The sequence below is a fragment of the Zalophus californianus genome, chromosome 17 (assembly GCF_009762305.2).
Source record: "Zalophus californianus isolate mZalCal1 chromosome 17, mZalCal1.pri.v2, whole genome shotgun sequence".
Lineage (NCBI taxonomy): Eukaryota > Metazoa > Chordata > Mammalia > Carnivora > Otariidae > Zalophus > Zalophus californianus.
The window spans coordinates 45,417,765-45,435,847 of record NC_045611.1 but is presented as its reverse complement, the minus strand read 5'-3'; the positions used below and the strand labels follow the sequence as shown (position 1 = coordinate 45,435,847).

At 39.1% G+C, this 18,083-nt stretch overlaps 1 protein-coding gene across 1 annotated transcript in view; it reads left to right on the top strand.

Moving 5' to 3' along the window:
• LOC113935420 overlaps positions 1-18,083 on the top strand; it is a 93,359-nt gene that overhangs the window by 7,923 nt on the left and 67,353 nt on the right. The window contains 2 exon segments of the mRNA XM_035724896.1: positions 771-1,281; positions 13,981-14,037. Of these exon segments, the coding sequence (XP_035580789.1) occupies positions 14,029-14,037 (9 nt within the window). The 5' untranslated portion in view covers positions 771-1,281; positions 13,981-14,028.

Genomic DNA, 18,083 nt, shown 5'->3' with positions numbered 1-18,083 from the left:
TGATTCTCCAAAGGTCAAGTAAAACTGATGGTACCAGAACATGCACTCCAAGTATCATTAGTTTGCAAATGAAGAAAATGAGGTAACTCATCCAAATTCACATATTGCCTTACACACATTGGGGCCATCTTCTGAGTCACCACTATTACATACACATACACACAGCCTGACACTCCAGACAACCTGCCATCAGCCCCCTTCCAAGCTTTTGGATTACTCACCTTCAGTTTTTCTTGTGGGATTCGGGCTGAGACACCCAGATTTCTGTTCCATGAGCAGTGTCCAGGTCCTGCTACACACTCATCCACTGAGGAAGGCAAAAATGGCAATTTAGTCAATCACTCCCAGGTCCCAGGTCCCAGCTCTCAGTAGGTTATGTGAAAATTAATAAGGAGAAACCTCATTAAAGTAGAGTCAGGAGGCTAGAAGAGGGTCTGTCAGTTATAGGAAGAATTGTCAATTAAGGACCCTCAACAGGAAAGAATGTAAATTACAGGCCCAAGGGGAAAGATGTACATTGTATCACCTACAAGAAACTGACTACCCCTGCAGTTTGGCAATGATAAACCATTATCACCCTGGTTTTCTCCAACGGATTTTCCTTCAAAACAACTTCCCAACTTCCTCCTTTTCCACGAAAGAGTTGTCCCTCTCCTTTGTTTGCTGGACTTGCTTACCATTTTGGCAGAACATTCTCCTCCTGAATTGCAATTCTGTTATTCCCAACAACCCATTTTGGTGGTAAAGTAATTGACACTTTTATTTTTAAGGTTAAAAGATACAAGTTCTAAAAGAATCTTGGGTGAGGCTCCATTCTTCACTGTGGGCAAGCTTAGCGCAGTCAACCAAGACAAGCTACATGGGAGGTAGCTTCACCCTTTCCACCTCTAGACTACATTTCCCAGAAGTTCTTGCGGCTCTAATCAACTTCCGTGAGAACGCGGCAACCTTTTTCTATTTCTTGGGAAACATGTGGCTCCCAGGCACTGGCAGGGCCCATGGAGGAACCGTATCTCCAGGATGTGTGGGCTGTCTCCTGTGGGAACCCGACTCGGAGACTGCATTTGGAGGTAGAAGACCCCCTGCAGCGATCTGGAGAGGGGGAGCAGGGATATCGGCTTGGCCCAGGTTTATGCGCGGGCAGTAAAGCGAAGCGCCAGGCGCCATCTTGTCTGAGCCGACCTGCTTCCGGACTACACTTCCCAGAGGCCTCCGGAGGAACAGGGCCGCTCCTTCACTCGCCTGCCCGATTCTCGGCCTCCCGGCAAGGGGAACTACAAGGTGAGCGGCCTAAGTGTTGGGGGCTCGACCAGGCTGCGCAGGTGCGTCCGTGGGTTGGGGAGGAGCAGCCTGAAGGGGTGGTCTGGGCGGGTCTGGACTCAACGGCGCGTGTGAGTTCGTGGGACTGGGGGAAGGGACAAGAGGAACAGGATTCCATGTGTGCGGCTGTGACCTTATGTGACTGTACGGCGCTCTGTGTAGGGGTGTGATTGTCCCTGGGGTGGGTGTGTCATTGCGACTGACCATGCGCGGACCTCTGTTTACAGGTGTGGCTGGATGTCCCTGTTGTAGGTGTGCGGTTCTGACTGTGCGTCTCTGTGTGTGTCAGGTGTGACTGTCCCCACGGCGGGTCTGTGAGTGTGTGCGTTCCTTTTGTGTGACATTGTGTGTAGGAGGTGGGGAGTGTACAGAGTCTGATTATGCGGCCATGACTGTTATCTGAGGAGTGTGTGTGTGTTTGTGGTTGCGGTTGTGTTAGCAACCTAAGCCTTTGTGAGGACGTGTGAGTGGGAACACGTAACTTTTTGTGGAACCGTGTGTGCAGTTGGAGGGTGCCAGTAAGCATTGCCAGGGTGGCAGTGTGTGTTGTCCCAGTAGTTGTCTGAGATCAAGACAAGATTTTGGTTTTGGACAGCAGAGACTTCTCCCCTTCTGACATGCTCCGACAGGAATATTGTGAACAGCCTAGACTCCATCCCTCCTCTCCATGGGTGGTAGGTATGAGTCCAGACCTACTACTGCTCTGGTCAGTCTAAGCCACAAGAAAGGCCTGGCATCTCATGATTCCTTTCTCCTTCCTCAGCTCTGCTCTTCTCAGATAGGTCCCCAGAAGAAGGAGGAGGAATGGCTGTTGAGGAAGCCAAATAGAAGGTGTGAGGGGGTTTCCTTTTTAAGCTTTTCTTCTTCTGGATGGCCTCGTGTATAACACAGATTCATCTATGTGACCTGGACAAATTTCCATTAAAGAAAATGATGGGAAGCTTTAGGGGTGGGCACACAAATCCCAACATTTCCCCTCATTTCCTTCTACATAGTGTTCACATACTAATTTAGAAAATAGCTCAATTTCTCCAATGTATTAAGCTTTTGCTTCTTTTTAAACACACACACATAGACACGTACACATGATTATTTTAAATAATTTGGAAAATGGGAAGTTACAGAGAGCAAAAGTAAACTACCACGCTGATATAACCATTGTCAATATATTGATTGATTTCCTTCTAACACATTTCCTGTGTACATACAGTATACATTATTTTCAAGATCAGAATCTCATAGCATTTATCATTTCAAATTTTTATATTTTCACTAAAATTTATAGCTATGATATAATTAGTTTTTCCTTGGTTAAAAATTCCTGAATATTACATACATACACAAAGTGTTTAAAATATAGACATAGAGTTTAAGAATTATAAAGGGAACCTCTATATGACAAAAACTTGTTTCAGCCCTCCAGAAGCCTCTGTTCTACCTGCCCTGAGAATAAACCTACACTCTTCACCTCTTTAGGTAACCCTAATTCTGACTTTGGTGATAATGTATTTTCTTGTTGGTGTTTAAAAAAAACAAACCAAACAGTTTATTGTATATCTACACATCCCTAAATAATATAGTTTAGTTTTGTCTTTTTAACTATATAGAAATGAAATTGTGCTGGGTAATGTTGTTTTGAGTCTTTTTTTTTTTTTTCCACACAATATTGTATGTCTTAGGCTTATCCTTATTGTTATAAACCACAGTTATATATTTGGACATTGGTTGTTTCTTCTTTTGGGCTCACTTGAAAGGGCTGCTCTAAACATGTTTTTATGAGTACTCTGGTGCACATATGCATGCTTTCCTAGGGTATAAACATGCAAATCAATTGCCAGACCATAGGATATGTGTGTATCTTCAAATTTCCTAGATAATGCTGAACCGGTTTTCAATATGGTTGTAACAGTTAAATTCTTACCAGCAGTTTATCAACATATCATCTGTATTCTAATACTTCATCACTTGGTATTTTAATTTTTTTATTTGCTGATACAGATATATCATTGTATTTTAAAGTATAACATACATTCAGAAGTACAGAAATCAAAATATATGACTTGATGCATTTTTTAAAATGAGCATATTCATTTAACCAGATCTCAAATCAGATTAGGAAATAGAACATTACCCGCATTCTAGAAGCCTAGTTCTTGTCCCATCCATTCACTACTCACCTCTCCCAGAGATAATCATCACTCTGTCTTCTACAGCCATAGATTAATTTTGTCTCTTCTGGAATTTCGTATAAATAGTATCACACAATTTGTGCTTGGCTTTTTTTAACATTGTATTTCACAGGTAATAATGAATATAATATGTAATAATATTAAGTAGTATGAATATGCAGGATTCATCCATGTTGCATCATGTTGTTGTGGATCATTCATTATTATTGCCGTTTAAAATTCCATTCTATGGGGTGCCTGGGTGGCTCAGTTGGTTGAGCGACTGCCTTCAGCTTGGGTCATGATCCTGGAGTCCCGGGATCGAGTCCTGCATCAGGCTCCCTGCTCAGCGGGGAGTCTGCTTCTCCCTCTGACCCTCCCCCCTCTCATGCTCTCTCTTTCATTCTCTCTCTCAAATAAATAAATGAATAAAATCTTTAAAAAAATAAAATTCCATTGTATGACTATAACAAAATTTATTTATCCATTCCATCATTGATTGGCATTTGAGTTGTTCTCAAGATTTCAGATTGGGGCTATTATGGAAAAGGCTACTCTGAACATTCTTCATGTCTTTTGGTGCACATATAAATGCATTCTGTTGGGTATACCCCTAGGAGTGAAATACTTATGTTGTAGGTTATGCATATATTCAGCATTAATATACACTGGTAGTTTTCCTAAATGATTCTATCAATTTACATTCCTACCTAATTGTATGAGAACAGACTTTAGAACAGAAGCTTTGCCAGGAAGAGCAACAATTTATAATAAAAAGGTTAGTCCACCAATAAGATATTGTAGTCCTAAATGTACATACTTTTGTAAAATGTTTCAAATTTTAAGCAGAATTAAAAGATGTAGTGGACAAAACACAATCATAGTAGGGGATTTTTAACATTTTTTTCACTTTTCACAGCACTTTTCACTGATAGAACAATCAGTGTATGTCCACTAAAGCTATATAATATTAGAACAGTATAATTGACAAACTTGACGTAAGTGTCATATGTGGAAAAGTGTACCTTACGACTACGGTATATATTATTTTCAGATGCTTATGAGACTTTATCCATATTAATCACATGCTGGACCATAAAGGAATCTCAATAAATTTTAAAAGACTGAAATAATGTTTTCTGACCACACTGGAATTCAGCCAGATGTCAATAACAAAAAGATGCCTAGAAATGTCCTTAATATTCGGGATTTAAGCAATGAATTTATAAATAACTGGTGGCTCAAAGAAGAAATTGCAATGGAAATTAGAAAAATTTTTAACTATATGATAATAAAAATATATCAAAATGTGTGGCGTTGCTAAAGCTGAACCTGAGGAAAATATATAGCTGTGAATGCATAAGCTAGTAAAGAAGAATGTTGAAAAATTAATGATCTATGTATTCATCTCAAGATGTTTTTTTAAAAGATTATTTATTTGAGAGCGCAAGAGAACGGGGGGAGGAGCAGAGGGAGAGGGACAAGCAGACTCCAACTGAGTGCGGAGCCTGACATGGGGCCTGATCTCATGATGCTGAGACCATGACCTGAGCCGAAACCCGTAGTCATGTGCTTAACCGACTGAGCCACCCAGGTGCCCCCATTTCAAGAAGTTAAGACAAAGTGTACTAAATTAAATCCAAAAAGAGCAAAAAAATGGGAAATAATAATAGAGCTCAAATAAAAATTTATATATTTTGAAATATAAAATTAATGTACAACAGAGAAAATGAACAAAGCCAAAAATTTAGTTTTGGGAATAAAACTGATAAACCTCTAGGAAAATATAAAGAAAAAAAGGAGATAAGACACAGATTACCAAGTCAGATATGAGAAAGGCTGAGTTCTCACTTAACTCTTGGTTGGTCCCTGGGACTTGGTTGCATATTATACGGTCATTAGAACCTGAGCTGGTGGTCATTATGCTGAGTCCCTTTTTATATGTCATCAGACATGTAAATTTATGTTTTTAATGTAGATTTTTATTTTTGTAACTCAGTTTCTTCACTGGATGTGATGTGTGCTTAAAGTTGCATGATACGCAATGTCATCACAACTCATCATCCTGTCATAATATATTGAGCTAGGCTAGGCGTTTCTTAAAAAAACCTAAATCTTTCTAATATCACTAATTATTAGGGGTTTAATTTTGTTAATAAAATGTTCATTTCATAGGTAATGGATTGAGTATGCAGTGAGCTCTCACTTGGGACATTCAGCTTATTTATTATTTTATCATACCCTGTTTCTACTTGGATTTTTGTGTGCTCACTTGTGCCAACTAACTGTGATGCCCTTTCTGTCTGGGGTTATTGTGTGAGGCCACAGGTGTCCTTCCTGGTTTTGGTACAGTTTTTCCTATTTCTGAGGCTAACTGGCTTTTTCAAAGTTCCTTGAGTTTATACTTTTCAGATTGTACAAGTAGAAACAAGCACTTATACTAGAAATATAAATAATAAGACAAGAAAAAAAACTACACATATAATCACTCACTAATTATAGCCAGTAAAATATTGTATATTTTTATTCACCCTTTTTTGTGAACTTTATATTTTTCTCTCACGTGTTATTATGGATTTAAAGAATTTTTCAGTGTTTTAATTACCTTATGGTTGCAATGGACTCCATCATAGTACAAGGAGGAGCCGCAGAAGAAGTATTCATAATATACTATTGCATGTTTCACTAAACGGCCAGTGAGGGCCCCTATTCGGAGACTTTTTTTTTTTAACTTATTAAGTAATCTCGGGATACCTGGGTGGCTCAGTCTGTTAAACATCTGCCTTCGGCTCAGGTCATAATCCCAGGGTCCTGGGATTGAGTCCGCCATTGAGCTCCTTGCTCAGCAAGGAGCCTGCCTCTCCCTCTGCCTGCCCCTTCCCCTGCTTGTGCTCTCTCTCTACACCCAACGTGGGGCTCAAATTCCCCACTCCGAGATGAAGAATCAAGTGCTCTACCAACTGAGCCAGCCAGGCACCCCTTAGGAGGCTCTTAAAAGGGATCCTTTCAACACAACACCTGACACTTTTGAGAGTATCATCTTTTGGCAACTGAAGCAGCAGAACGTTCCAGATTTTTTTAAGCGTGGAGTCAGCTATTATTCAAGAACCCTCTTTCCTTTTCTTTGATCTTTTCCTCATTTCTCTTTCCTTTTTGGAATTGAATAAAAGACCAAATACTGAGGACTCTTTTATACCTGAGAGTTTATGTTGAGCAAATATGCTGCTATTGTTGGACTACTTTAAGTGGTGCCAGAGCTCAAAAGTTTTCTTTTTAAGATTTAGTTAGTGTTCACATTGATCTTTCTTTTTTTTTCTTCTTATGGTAAGTCATTTTTTCAACCTTCAAAATTTTCTCATACCTTGAAAGATTATTGGGGTCAAGGGGCTAGCAATTAATTGAGGAAGTAATTAAATCTGACAGTAAACATTTATTAAGGGATAGTGAGCAAAATTTGCTTTTTAAGAATGATCAAACGAGACTTAAACTTTAAATTCGGGTGGGCACCTTTTTCCTCAGGAAAGGTGCTGTGGGCATGACAGGTACATGCCGCTGTTAAATGTTAGCTTCATTATACAGTGACTCAACACTGCAGGGGTACCTCTGACTTCATAAGGCTATTAGCTTTCCTTATGACTCTATTTACCTAAAAATTAGCGGGCACAAGAGTAGGAGAGTTAGAATATAGATAGCATTTTTTCAAGATTAGCACACAGTGTTTTGAGCAGGCTTACTCTGGGTTAAAGTAATCTGGGTGGCGTGGATGAAAAAGTGAACTGAAAGCCTGGAGTTTCCTCAAGACGATCAGGATGAGCATGAATGTCCCCAGTTTTATTGGGCCTAAGCCCTTTCTGTCTTAATTATCTACATCATCCCTTCTCCTGGCCAAAACCATTCAAAGATGTGCTGGTTCTCCTTTCCCATTAACCATTCACAATGTTTATTCCACTCAATTTCCTTGTCCTTAATAGGAAATAAGAGTTACTGCCTCTTCCCACATGAATGGGAATGCCTTTGGGAAAATAATGGACAGTAGTGGAAATTACATTAGAAAAGAATTCTAAAGAATTGAGTTCTTAAAAACTAATTTCACTCAGCATCATTAGTCATAAGGAAAATGTAAATCAAAACCACAATGACATACCACTTCCTATCTAGTAGGATGCTTATGATAAAAAAGAGATAATAACAAGATGAAGATTTTGACAAATTGCTGGTGGGATGCAACATGGTTCAGCCCCTTTAGAAAACAGTTTAGCAGTTCCTCAAAATGTTAAACAGAGTTGCCATATGGCTTAGCAGTTCCATTTCTAGGTATATACTGAAGGGAACTGAAAAGGTATATTCATACAAAAACTTGTCCATGAATGTTCATAGGAGCATTATTCACAATGGTAAGCCAAAAAGTGGAAATAATCTAAATGTCTTTCAACTGATGAATGGGTAAACAAAATGTGATCTATCCATACAATGGAATATTATTATTCAGCAATAAAAGGAAATGAAATACTGATAACATGCCACAACATGGATATACCTTGAAAACGTGCTAAATGAAAAAATCTAGTCACAAAAGGCCACATATCCTATGATTCCATTTATATGAAATGTTAGACAAGTCCATAGAGGAAGAACATAGATTCATGTCTGCTTAGGGCTGAGGGAGGAGGGGGAAAAGGAGATTGACTGTTAATGGGCTTTCTTTTGGGGGAAAGAAAATGTTCTAAAATTAGATCATGGTGATACAGTAAAAAACATAGAATTTATATATTTTAAATGATTGACTTATATAATATGTGAAGTATTTTTCAATAAAGCTATTCAAACAAAAATCAAAGCTAACCTAATATTAGTGGAGCAGAGTCTAGATAAAACCATATTGGCCGGGGCGCCTGGGTGACTCAGATGGTTAAGCGTCTGCCTTCGGCTCAGGTCATGATCCAGGATCCTGGGATCAGCCCCACATCGGGCTCCCTGCTCAGCGGGAAGCCTGCTTCTCCCTCTCCCTCTGCCTCTCCCCCTGCTCATGCTCTCTCTCTGTCTCAAATGAATAAATAATAAAAAAAAATCTTAAAAAAAACCATATTGGCCATGACCTGATAATTACTTCTTTTAAAAATTTTATTTATTTGAGACTGAGAGAGTGAGCGAGAGACAGCGAGAACAGAAATGGGTAGGGGCAGAGGGAGAGGGAGAAGTAGACTCCCCTGCAGAGCAGGGAGCCTGATGCAGGGCTCTATGCCAGGACCCTGCCGGAAGGCAGATGCTTAACAGACTGAGCCACCTAACCTGATAATTATTGAAGTTAGTTAGTAGGTACATGGAGGATTTTCATACTATTTAAACTCTACTCTTGTGTGTGTTTGGAGATTTCTATATTGAAAGGTTAAAAAAAAAAAAAAAAAGCAAAACTAACCTAATGCCTAATGGTGAAATACCAGAAGCATTCACCATAAAATCAGGGAGAAGGCACTATCAGCAGTATTATTTAACCTTTTTCCCCCCTAAGTCCTTTAGAAAACCAGTACTCCATAGGGAACAACTGGAAAACAACTGCTTTATTTTTTCCCCATAACTTCTACCAAGCTTCTCTGGGCCAGTTAATTTCCTGCCTATAGATAAGTGTTTCAGTCACAGTTGGAAAATAAACAGTCCTCTGGTTTCTTTCAGTCACAAAATCAGCCTCATTTTAGTAATGAGAATGTCTGTTTCACTGTACTAATCGATGCCATAAACTTTTGTTTTAAAAGTTTGACCTCCTGGCTCCTTGAGCTAGAAGCTTCCAGTGAGAAAGCTTGATGATTGCTTCTTTTTTTCCTTCTCCTAACCTCTGTTCCACTAGACAACTTGAAGTGGGGAGCAGCAAAAAGAGAGGGGAAGAAAAATCTTAATTGTAGGGACGCTGGATCTCTCTTGCCTTGGGGCATGTTCACAACTACTAAGGAGAGGGCTGCTTACAGTTCCTACATTCAGGCTTTGGGCATCAGTCCTCCACAGAGCTCTTCTCTAGAGCTGGAAATACTTTTGGTAGGCTTAGAATAAAACCAGACCCAGGCCAGCTCCTACTATGGGGCCCATCATAGCTACTTCGAAGAGGGACTGTGGCCCCAGTCTCTGTGCTTTCTAAACTCTGGAACACAAGGCAAATTTTCCCAATACCTCCCATCACATTCTACTTGGAACCCTTGTGGCACTGGGGTCCCTCTTTTCTGTCCCTGTGAGGCAGGAGGACTACAGAGCATACCAGTGCTTTCCAAAAGTAGCTCTTTCTCTCAAAAACAGCCTCCTCTCATACACTCTCCAATCTCTGAAACACCTTTAGAATAGATGTTGAATGGATCCAAGGGCACAAAATCAGTTTGCAGCCAGCTCCTTTTGCACGATACACAAGATGGCCAGGGTTCTCGGGGTACCTGGGTGGCTCAGTTGGTTAAGCGTCAGGGTCCTGGGGTCGAGCCCCGTTTCGGGCTCCCTGCTCAGCGGGGAGTCTGCTTCTCCTGCTCCATCTGCCCTTCCCCTCCACTTGTGTTCTCTCTCTCTCTCAAATAAAATCTTAAAAAAAAAAAAAAATAGCCAGTGTTCTTGCTGTGGAATGCAGAGTTTTGTGGCCCCTGTTCTCTTGCTCTTCTTCAGGACTTCTCCTAAACTAAGAATGAGAGAGACATAGTTTAACATCCTGTTATAGACTGAAAACTATTACAAATAGAAGAGAATTTAAAAGGTACACAGTCAGTATCCAGAAGTCAATAGAATTTTGTTTATTTAAAACAAAAATAGATGAAAGATGCATTGGGGAAAAGTGTAATAACAATTTTAAGTAAACAATAATATAAAACACATTTACATATAAATATATACTTAAAATATAATTATGTTTATGTTAATTTTCTGTGTAACATAATTATATCATATGCATATTAATTATTGTAATTTATAAATATAATTAATAGCCACAAAAATAGTATAAGATACCTAGGAATAATCTAAAAAAGAGATGAGCATGATACACATGAGGAAAACTTTCAGTATCCTGAAGGACAGAAACATTGATTTGAATAAATAGAAAGGTATTCTGTGTTATAGGAAAGCAAGACTCAACATCATAAAGGTGTCAGAACTCCTTAAGTTAATGTATGCATTTTATGCAGCCTCAAGAAAAATACCGATATATTTTTTAAACAATTTATGCTCATATGGGAAAGTAAGTCAGAATATCAGGAAACTTGAAAAAGATGAGTAATGAGGGGTTATTTATTTATTTATTTTTAATCTAGACAGTCTGGCTTCAGAGCCAGAAACTTTTTTTTTTTAAAGACTTTATGTTTTTAGAGCAGGTTTAGGTTTACAGCAAAATCAAGAGGAAGGTACAGAGATTTCCCACAGCCTCCCTGTTCATTATCAACATCCCCCACCAGGTACATTTGGTACACTTCTTTTTGGTAAAAGTTTTATTTTTTTTAAGATTTTATATATTTGAGAGAGAGAGAGCGAGAGAGCGTGCAAGTGGGGGTGGGGCGGGCAGACGGAGAGGGGGAAGCCGACTCCGTGCTGAGCAAGAAACCTGACTTGGGGCTGGATCCCAGGACCCTGGGGATTATGACCTGAGCTGAGGGCAGACACTTAACTGACCGAGCCACCCAGGCGCCCCCATTTGGTACACTTGATGAACCTATACTGACACCTCATGATCATCCAGAGTTCACAGTTTAGATGTTTATTCTTGTTCATTCTGTCGGTTAGGACAAATGTAAAATGGCATGTATCCATCATTATAGTATCATACAAAGTAGTTTCAGTGCCTCCAAAATCCTCTGTGTTCTATTTATTCATCCTTCTCCAAACCCCTGGCAACCACTCTTTTTATTGTCTTCAGAGTTTTGCTTTTTCCAGATTATTATATAGTTTGAGTCATACAGTATGTAGCCTTTCCATATTGACTTCTTTTACTTAGTAATATGCATCTAAGCTTCCTTTATATCTTTTTATGGCTCCATAGCTCACTTCTGTTTATCACTGAATGACATTCTATTTTCTGGATGTACCACAGTTTATTTAACCATTAACCTACTAAAGGTTCCAAGTTTTGGGAATTAGGAATAAAGCTTCTGTGCAAGTCTTTGTGTGGACATAATTTTTCCGCTCTTTTGAGTAAATACTAAGAAGTATGATTGCTGGATCATATAAAAGTATGTTTAGTTTTTTGGTTTTTTTTTTTAAGATTTTATTTATTTGAGAGAGAGACAACACAGAAAGAGAGGGAGAAGTAGGGAGCCGACGCTTAACAGACTGAGACACCCAGGCGCCCCAAGTATGTTTAGTTTTGTTAGAAACTGTCAAGCTGTCTTCCAAAGTGGCTGTACTATTTTGCATTCCCACCAGCAATGAACAAGAGATCTTGTTGCTCCTCACCAGCATTTCCTGTTGTCAGTGTTCTGGCTTTGGCCATTCTAATAGGTATGTGATGGAAACGGCCTTTTATTAAGACATATTTTTAAATTATAAGATATATTTTTGACATATTTTTATTTTTATTTTTTTAAAGATTTTATTTATTTAATTGACAGAGAGAGAGAGGGAACACAAGCAGGGGGAGTGGGAGAGGGAGAAGCAGGCTCCCCGCCGAGCAGGGAGCCCGATGCGGGGCTCGATCCCAGGACCCTGGGATCATGACCTGAGCCGAAGGCAGTCGCTTAACCAACTGAGCCACCCAGGTGCCCCTTGACATATTTTTAAATTATATATAAAAAATAAATTACAATAAATAGAGTGTGATGCTGGCCAAAGAATAAAGATGGATCACTGAATCAAAATAGAACCACAGTAAATCCAAATATGTATCATCTGTTATAATGGTTTGGCATTTAAACCAATGCTGTAGTCACCTGCGGTAAGGCTCACGCACCCCCCCCCCCGATTTCAACATATCTGAAGTCAGGTAATATCTTACACAGTTTTTATCTTTCTTAGTGGCATATAAAATAATAGTGCATTTTAAGTGAGATATATTCACATGTGACTTTGGTACACTTGGGTAGTCAGCCTCCCAGGAGAGAAATTAAGTAGGATTCCTAACTCATAAATTATACTGAAACAAAATTATAACATAATTTTATACTATAGTGTTTTGTTAAATAATATTCTACCAAAATAAAATAATAATTGATTAAAGACCTACGTGTGACAAAGCATTAAACAGAGAAATTTTTTTTAAAGATTTTATTTACTTATTTGACAGAGAGAGATATAGCAAGAGAGGGAACACAAGCAGGGGGAGTGGGAAAGGGAGAAGCAGGCTTCCCACCGAGCAGGGAGCCCGATGCGGGGCTCGATCCCAGGACTCTGGGATCATGACCTGAGCTGAAGGCAGACGCTTAACGACTGAGCCACCCAGGCGCCCCTAAACAGAGAAATTTATATAAATATGGATAGGTAAGAAAAATCTTCTTAGCCCAAAGCTATAAAAGTTGACACTTTGTTTTGCATGGCAAAAACATATTAGCAAAGTTATTATTTTTTTTTTTTTTTAAAGAAAAACAGAGCTATAGGGTAAGAATGAGGCGTGTGGGGGCACCTGGGTGGCTCAGTTGGTTAAGTGACTGCCTTCAGCTCAGGTCATGATCCTGGAGTCCTGGGATCGAGTCCCACATCAGGCTCCCTGCTTAGCAGGGAGTCTGCTTCTCCCTCTGACCCTCCCCCCTCTTTTTTTTTTTTAAGATTTTATTTATTTATTCATGAGAGACAGAGAGAAGCAGAGGGAGAAGCAGGCTCCCAAAGAGCAGGGAGCCCGATGCGGGACTCGATCCCAGGACTCTGGGATCATGACCTGAGCCGAAGGCAGATGCTTAACCATCTGAGCCACCCAGGCGCCCCAACCCTACCCCCTCTTGTGCTCTCTCTCTCTCTCTCTCTCTCTCTCAAATAAATAAATAAAATCTTTGGGGAAAAAAAAAAGAATGAGGAGTGTGTCTGTGTAAGGCTGAGGTAAGGAGTTCTGCGGGGATGGGAGTTGACAGACTGTCTTGGGCTTGGGAAGTGAGAAGACTTCATTAGGGAAGTCTTAGTCCTTCTGATCAGAGCATACTGGGTTCCTGGACCAAGGGTACCATTTGGGTGAATTTGCCTGAGGACCTGAGTGAGGGCTGCAGAGGAGGATCTCCTCAGGCAGGTCAAAGAAGCTCTGTCTTGGGTTTACTGAAGTGGGACAAGGTCTGGCCTGAATCACTTGGATGAGGCAAGAACCTGGGTTAATCAGATGAAGGAGAGGGAATCTGAGTCTGTATTCCTTTGAATCCACCAGCCAGGATCCATTTTACTATAGCTAAAGCCTGGGGCTGCTGGGGTTGAAGAAGTAGAATTCATCCCGTCCTCCCACTGACCACAGTTACATCATAAGACCCAGGGGGGTCAACTGAAAGTTGTAAAGCCAATGTGGTTTCTAGAGCATTTCTTTGCTTCCCCAGTCCTGCTTTCTCAGAATACTATCCTTTCTCAGGAAAACAGCCCCAAGGAGGACTGATCCTCTCCTGCAATACTGAAAGCCATGGCCCAGGTGAGTTGATGCTTTTTCTTACCTTCCTGACATTTAGTTTCAAATTAAAAAAAATTTTTTTTTTAATGGTCATTTGAGTATTTGTTTTCCTATTCCTGACATCTTTGGCTATCAGGTTTCCCCTTCAGGATCCTTGGACTCCTTTTCCCCTCAGTCTAACCAGATAATCCTTTACCATTCTTAAGTGCCCTTTTTTTTTTGACCCAGCATTAATATTTTCACCTGGCATCTCTTTTCTCAGCCCTCTCCCAAGAGCTATGATGGAAAGGAAATGAGAGTAGATTTGTAGAATGAACTTATGCTTTCCAGACGGTGATTTGATGAGGTGGAGATGCGTAAGTTGCTTAGTTGGGAGCAAACATGGGTATGTTCTACAGATGGGTATTGACCAGTGAGATAGTATAGGAAGTGATGTTGGTAGTTCCAAATGTTAGACTGTTGCAAGACCTCCTGGTTTATGAGCTCGGAAGATTGTGGGCTCAGTAGCTGATCCTGACAGATCTCTGTGACTTTTAGGGCATCCATGAACGAAGTTCAGTTTGAAGTTGGACAGGAAGTGTGGGTCATGAGGAATTTCCATAGGAATCACCAGTTTTCTTTATCTCAGAAATAAAGATAATCCCTGAAGGGAGATACCTGCATCTCTTTTAGCTGATTACAATAGAATATATCCATTATTTTAATTAATATTCCTATATTGCTGTTTCTTGATTAACCAAATTTTTAGACATTTTGTAGTTATTTTTTTGCAAGGTATGTGTGGATTTGGATTTGCTATTATCACACTCTACTTCCTTTTCCCACAACAGAGTTATATCACAATTTTGTTTAAATCAGTGCAATTCATATGAGTAGAGCCTTGCAGATATTCTATTCTCTACCAACCCCCTTTAAAAAAACTTTATAATAATAAATTTCAGACATAGGGAAGTAGAGGAGTTATGAACCACCATATACTCACCATTCAGCTTCAAATCCGAGTCAGTCTTGTTTCATTTATACTGATACCTGTTTCTTCCTTGCACACTACCCTACCCTCACTTCTACACACAGGGTTATTTTGAAGCAAATACAAATTGGTATGTATTTCTAAAAGACAAGGATTATTTTTGGAAACAACCATTATGCCATTATTGCCTCTAGAAAAGTTAGAAATAATTTGTTAATATCATCAATATCAAGCCAGTGTTCAAATTTTGAATTCTTTAATTGTTTATTTGGATTAGAATCCAAATAAGGACTGTGCACTGCAGTTCATTGAAGTCTTTTGAGTCTCTTATTTTTCAGGTACCCCTTCCATCTGTTTTCTTTCTGTGTATGTTTTTGTTAGAAAAGAAAAAAAGTAGTTCATTTGTCCACTGTTTGGATTTTGCTGATTGCATCTCTGTGGCATCATTTAACTGTTTCCTGAAAATTGGTAGTTAAGTCTAGATGCTTGATCAGATTCAGTTGAGATTTTTTTTTTTTGTCGTGAATATGTCACACATGGTGATATGTGATTCCATCAGGAGGCACATTATATCTGGTACTCTTTCTTTTTGTAATGTTATCCATCATTGGTGATTACTGTCTAGATTAGAGGTTGCAGAATGATATTTTAATTCTGTCATTCCTCCTTCGTAGATTAGGTGAAATACTCTTTGTTTGTTATTTTTATTTTTTTAAGATTTGATTTATTTGAGAGAGAGGGAGTGCTAGGGAGAGAGGCAGAGGGAGAGGGAGAAGCAGACTCCCCGCTGAGCAGGGAGCCCGATGTGGTGGGGCTCCATCCCAGGACCCTGGGATCATGACCTGAGTCAAAGGCAGACGCCTAATGGACAGCCACCCAGGCGCCCCTGAAATACTCTTTATAAAGTAAAACTTCTCATCAACTGTTTGGTTACCCTGAAAGATAGTCTGTCTAGGAAAGAATATTTGAATAATGAGTTGGTTTCTTAGAATCCTAAAAGGGTGACCAGTAGTATTTTATTCATTGCTGTTAGGAGCTCATGATTTAAACATTTTTTTGTCTATAGGTCCATTATACTGGATCCTCAAATTATACCATTTTTAGCCAATGAAAGGCTCTTCAAGTTGGTGCCTGGGTCCATGTAACATGATTCTAACAGTTTTTGATAGCTCCCTTGCTTTCTGATATAACAGAATGTTCAGTCTTATCCTGGCATTTCTGACTCAATCCTGAAATCATCTCTTTCCCCAAAAGATCTTGGTTCCTTTTATTTGAATATAATACTTAGGGACTACAATCTAGACACTAGGGGTGCTTATTTCTACTGGATGAATTATTATTTGTAGACCTTTTCAATAGGTAAAGTCAGGAACTTGTTTGTTTTCAATCTAAAATAAACTGATTAACCTTTTTGTTCTAGTTAACATACAATGTTATATTCGTTTCAGGTGTACAATATAGTGATTCAACAATTCCATATATTACTCAGTGCTCATCGAGATAAGTGTGCTCTTAATCCCCTTCATTTATTTCACCCATCCCCCCGACCACCTCCACTCTGGTAACCATCTGTTTCTCTATAGTTAAGAGTCTCTTTTTTTGGGGGGGTTTGTCTCTCTCTCTCTCTTTTTCCTTTGTTGGTTTGTTTTATTTTTTAAATTTGACATATGAGTGAAATTATATGGTATTTGTCTTTCTCTGACTTACTTATTTTGCTTAGCATTATACTCTCTAGATCCATCCATGTTGTTGCAGTGGCAAGATTTCATTCTTTTTATGGCTGAATAATATTCCATTGTCTGTATAAATACCACATCTTTATCCATTCACCTATCAGTGGACACTTAGGTTGCTTCTATAATTTGGGTATTGTAAATAATGCTGCTATATAAGCATAGGGGTACATGTATCCCTTTGAATTAGTATTCAGTAATGCAATTACTGGATCATAGGGTAGTTGTATTTTTAATTTTTTGAGGAACTTCCAAACTGTCTTCCACAGTGGCTGCACCGGTTTGCATTCCCACCAAGTGCAAGAACGTTCCTTGTTCTCCACATCCTCACCAACACCTGTTGTTTCTTGTGTTGTTCATTTTAGCCATTCTGACAGGTGTGAGGTGATATCTCATTGTGGTTTTGATTTGCATTTCCCTGATGATGAGTGATGTTGAACATCTTTTCTTGTGTCTGTTGGCCATCTGTATGTCTTCCTTGGAGGAATGTTCATGTTCATGTCTTTTGCCCATTTTTTAATTGGATTATTTGTTTTTGGGTGTTGAGTTGTATCAGTCCTTTATATATTTTGGAGACTAACCCTTTATCAGATATGTCATTTGTAAATATCTTCTCCCATTCAGTAGGTTGCCTTTTAATTTTGTTGATCGTTTCCTTTGCTGTGCAGAAACTTTTTATTTTGACATAGTCCCAATAGTTTATTTTTTCTTTTATTTCCCTGGTCTCAGGAGACATATCTAGAAAGATGATGTTATAGCCGATGTCAGAGAAGTTACTGCCTGTGATCTCTCCTAGGATTTTGATGGTTTTAGGTCTCACATTTAGGTCTTTAATTCATTTTGAATTTGTTTTTGTGTATCATGTAGGAAAGTGGTCCAGTTTCATTCTTCTGCAAGTAGCTGTTGAGTCTTCCCAACACCATTTATTGAAGAGACTATCTTTTCCCCATTGTATATTCTTTACTCTTTTGTCAAAGATTAATTGGCCACATAATTGTGGGTTTATTTCTGGGCTTTCTGTTCTGTTCCGTTGATCTATGTGTCTATTTTTGTGTCCGTTCCATATTGTTTTATTACAGCTTTATAATTTAACTTGAAGTCTGGAATTGTGATACCTCCAGTTTTTTTTTCCTTTTCAAGATTGCTTTGGCTATTCTGAGCGTTTTGTGGTTCCATACAAACTTTAGGAATGTTTATTTTAGTTCTGTGAAAAATACTGTTGGTATTTTGATAGGGATTACATTAAATCTGTAGATTGCTTTGGATACTGTAGACATTTTTTTTTAAAGATTTTATTTATGTATTTAACAGAGAGACAGCGAGAGAGGGAACACAAGCAGGGGGAATGGGAGAGGGAGAAGCAG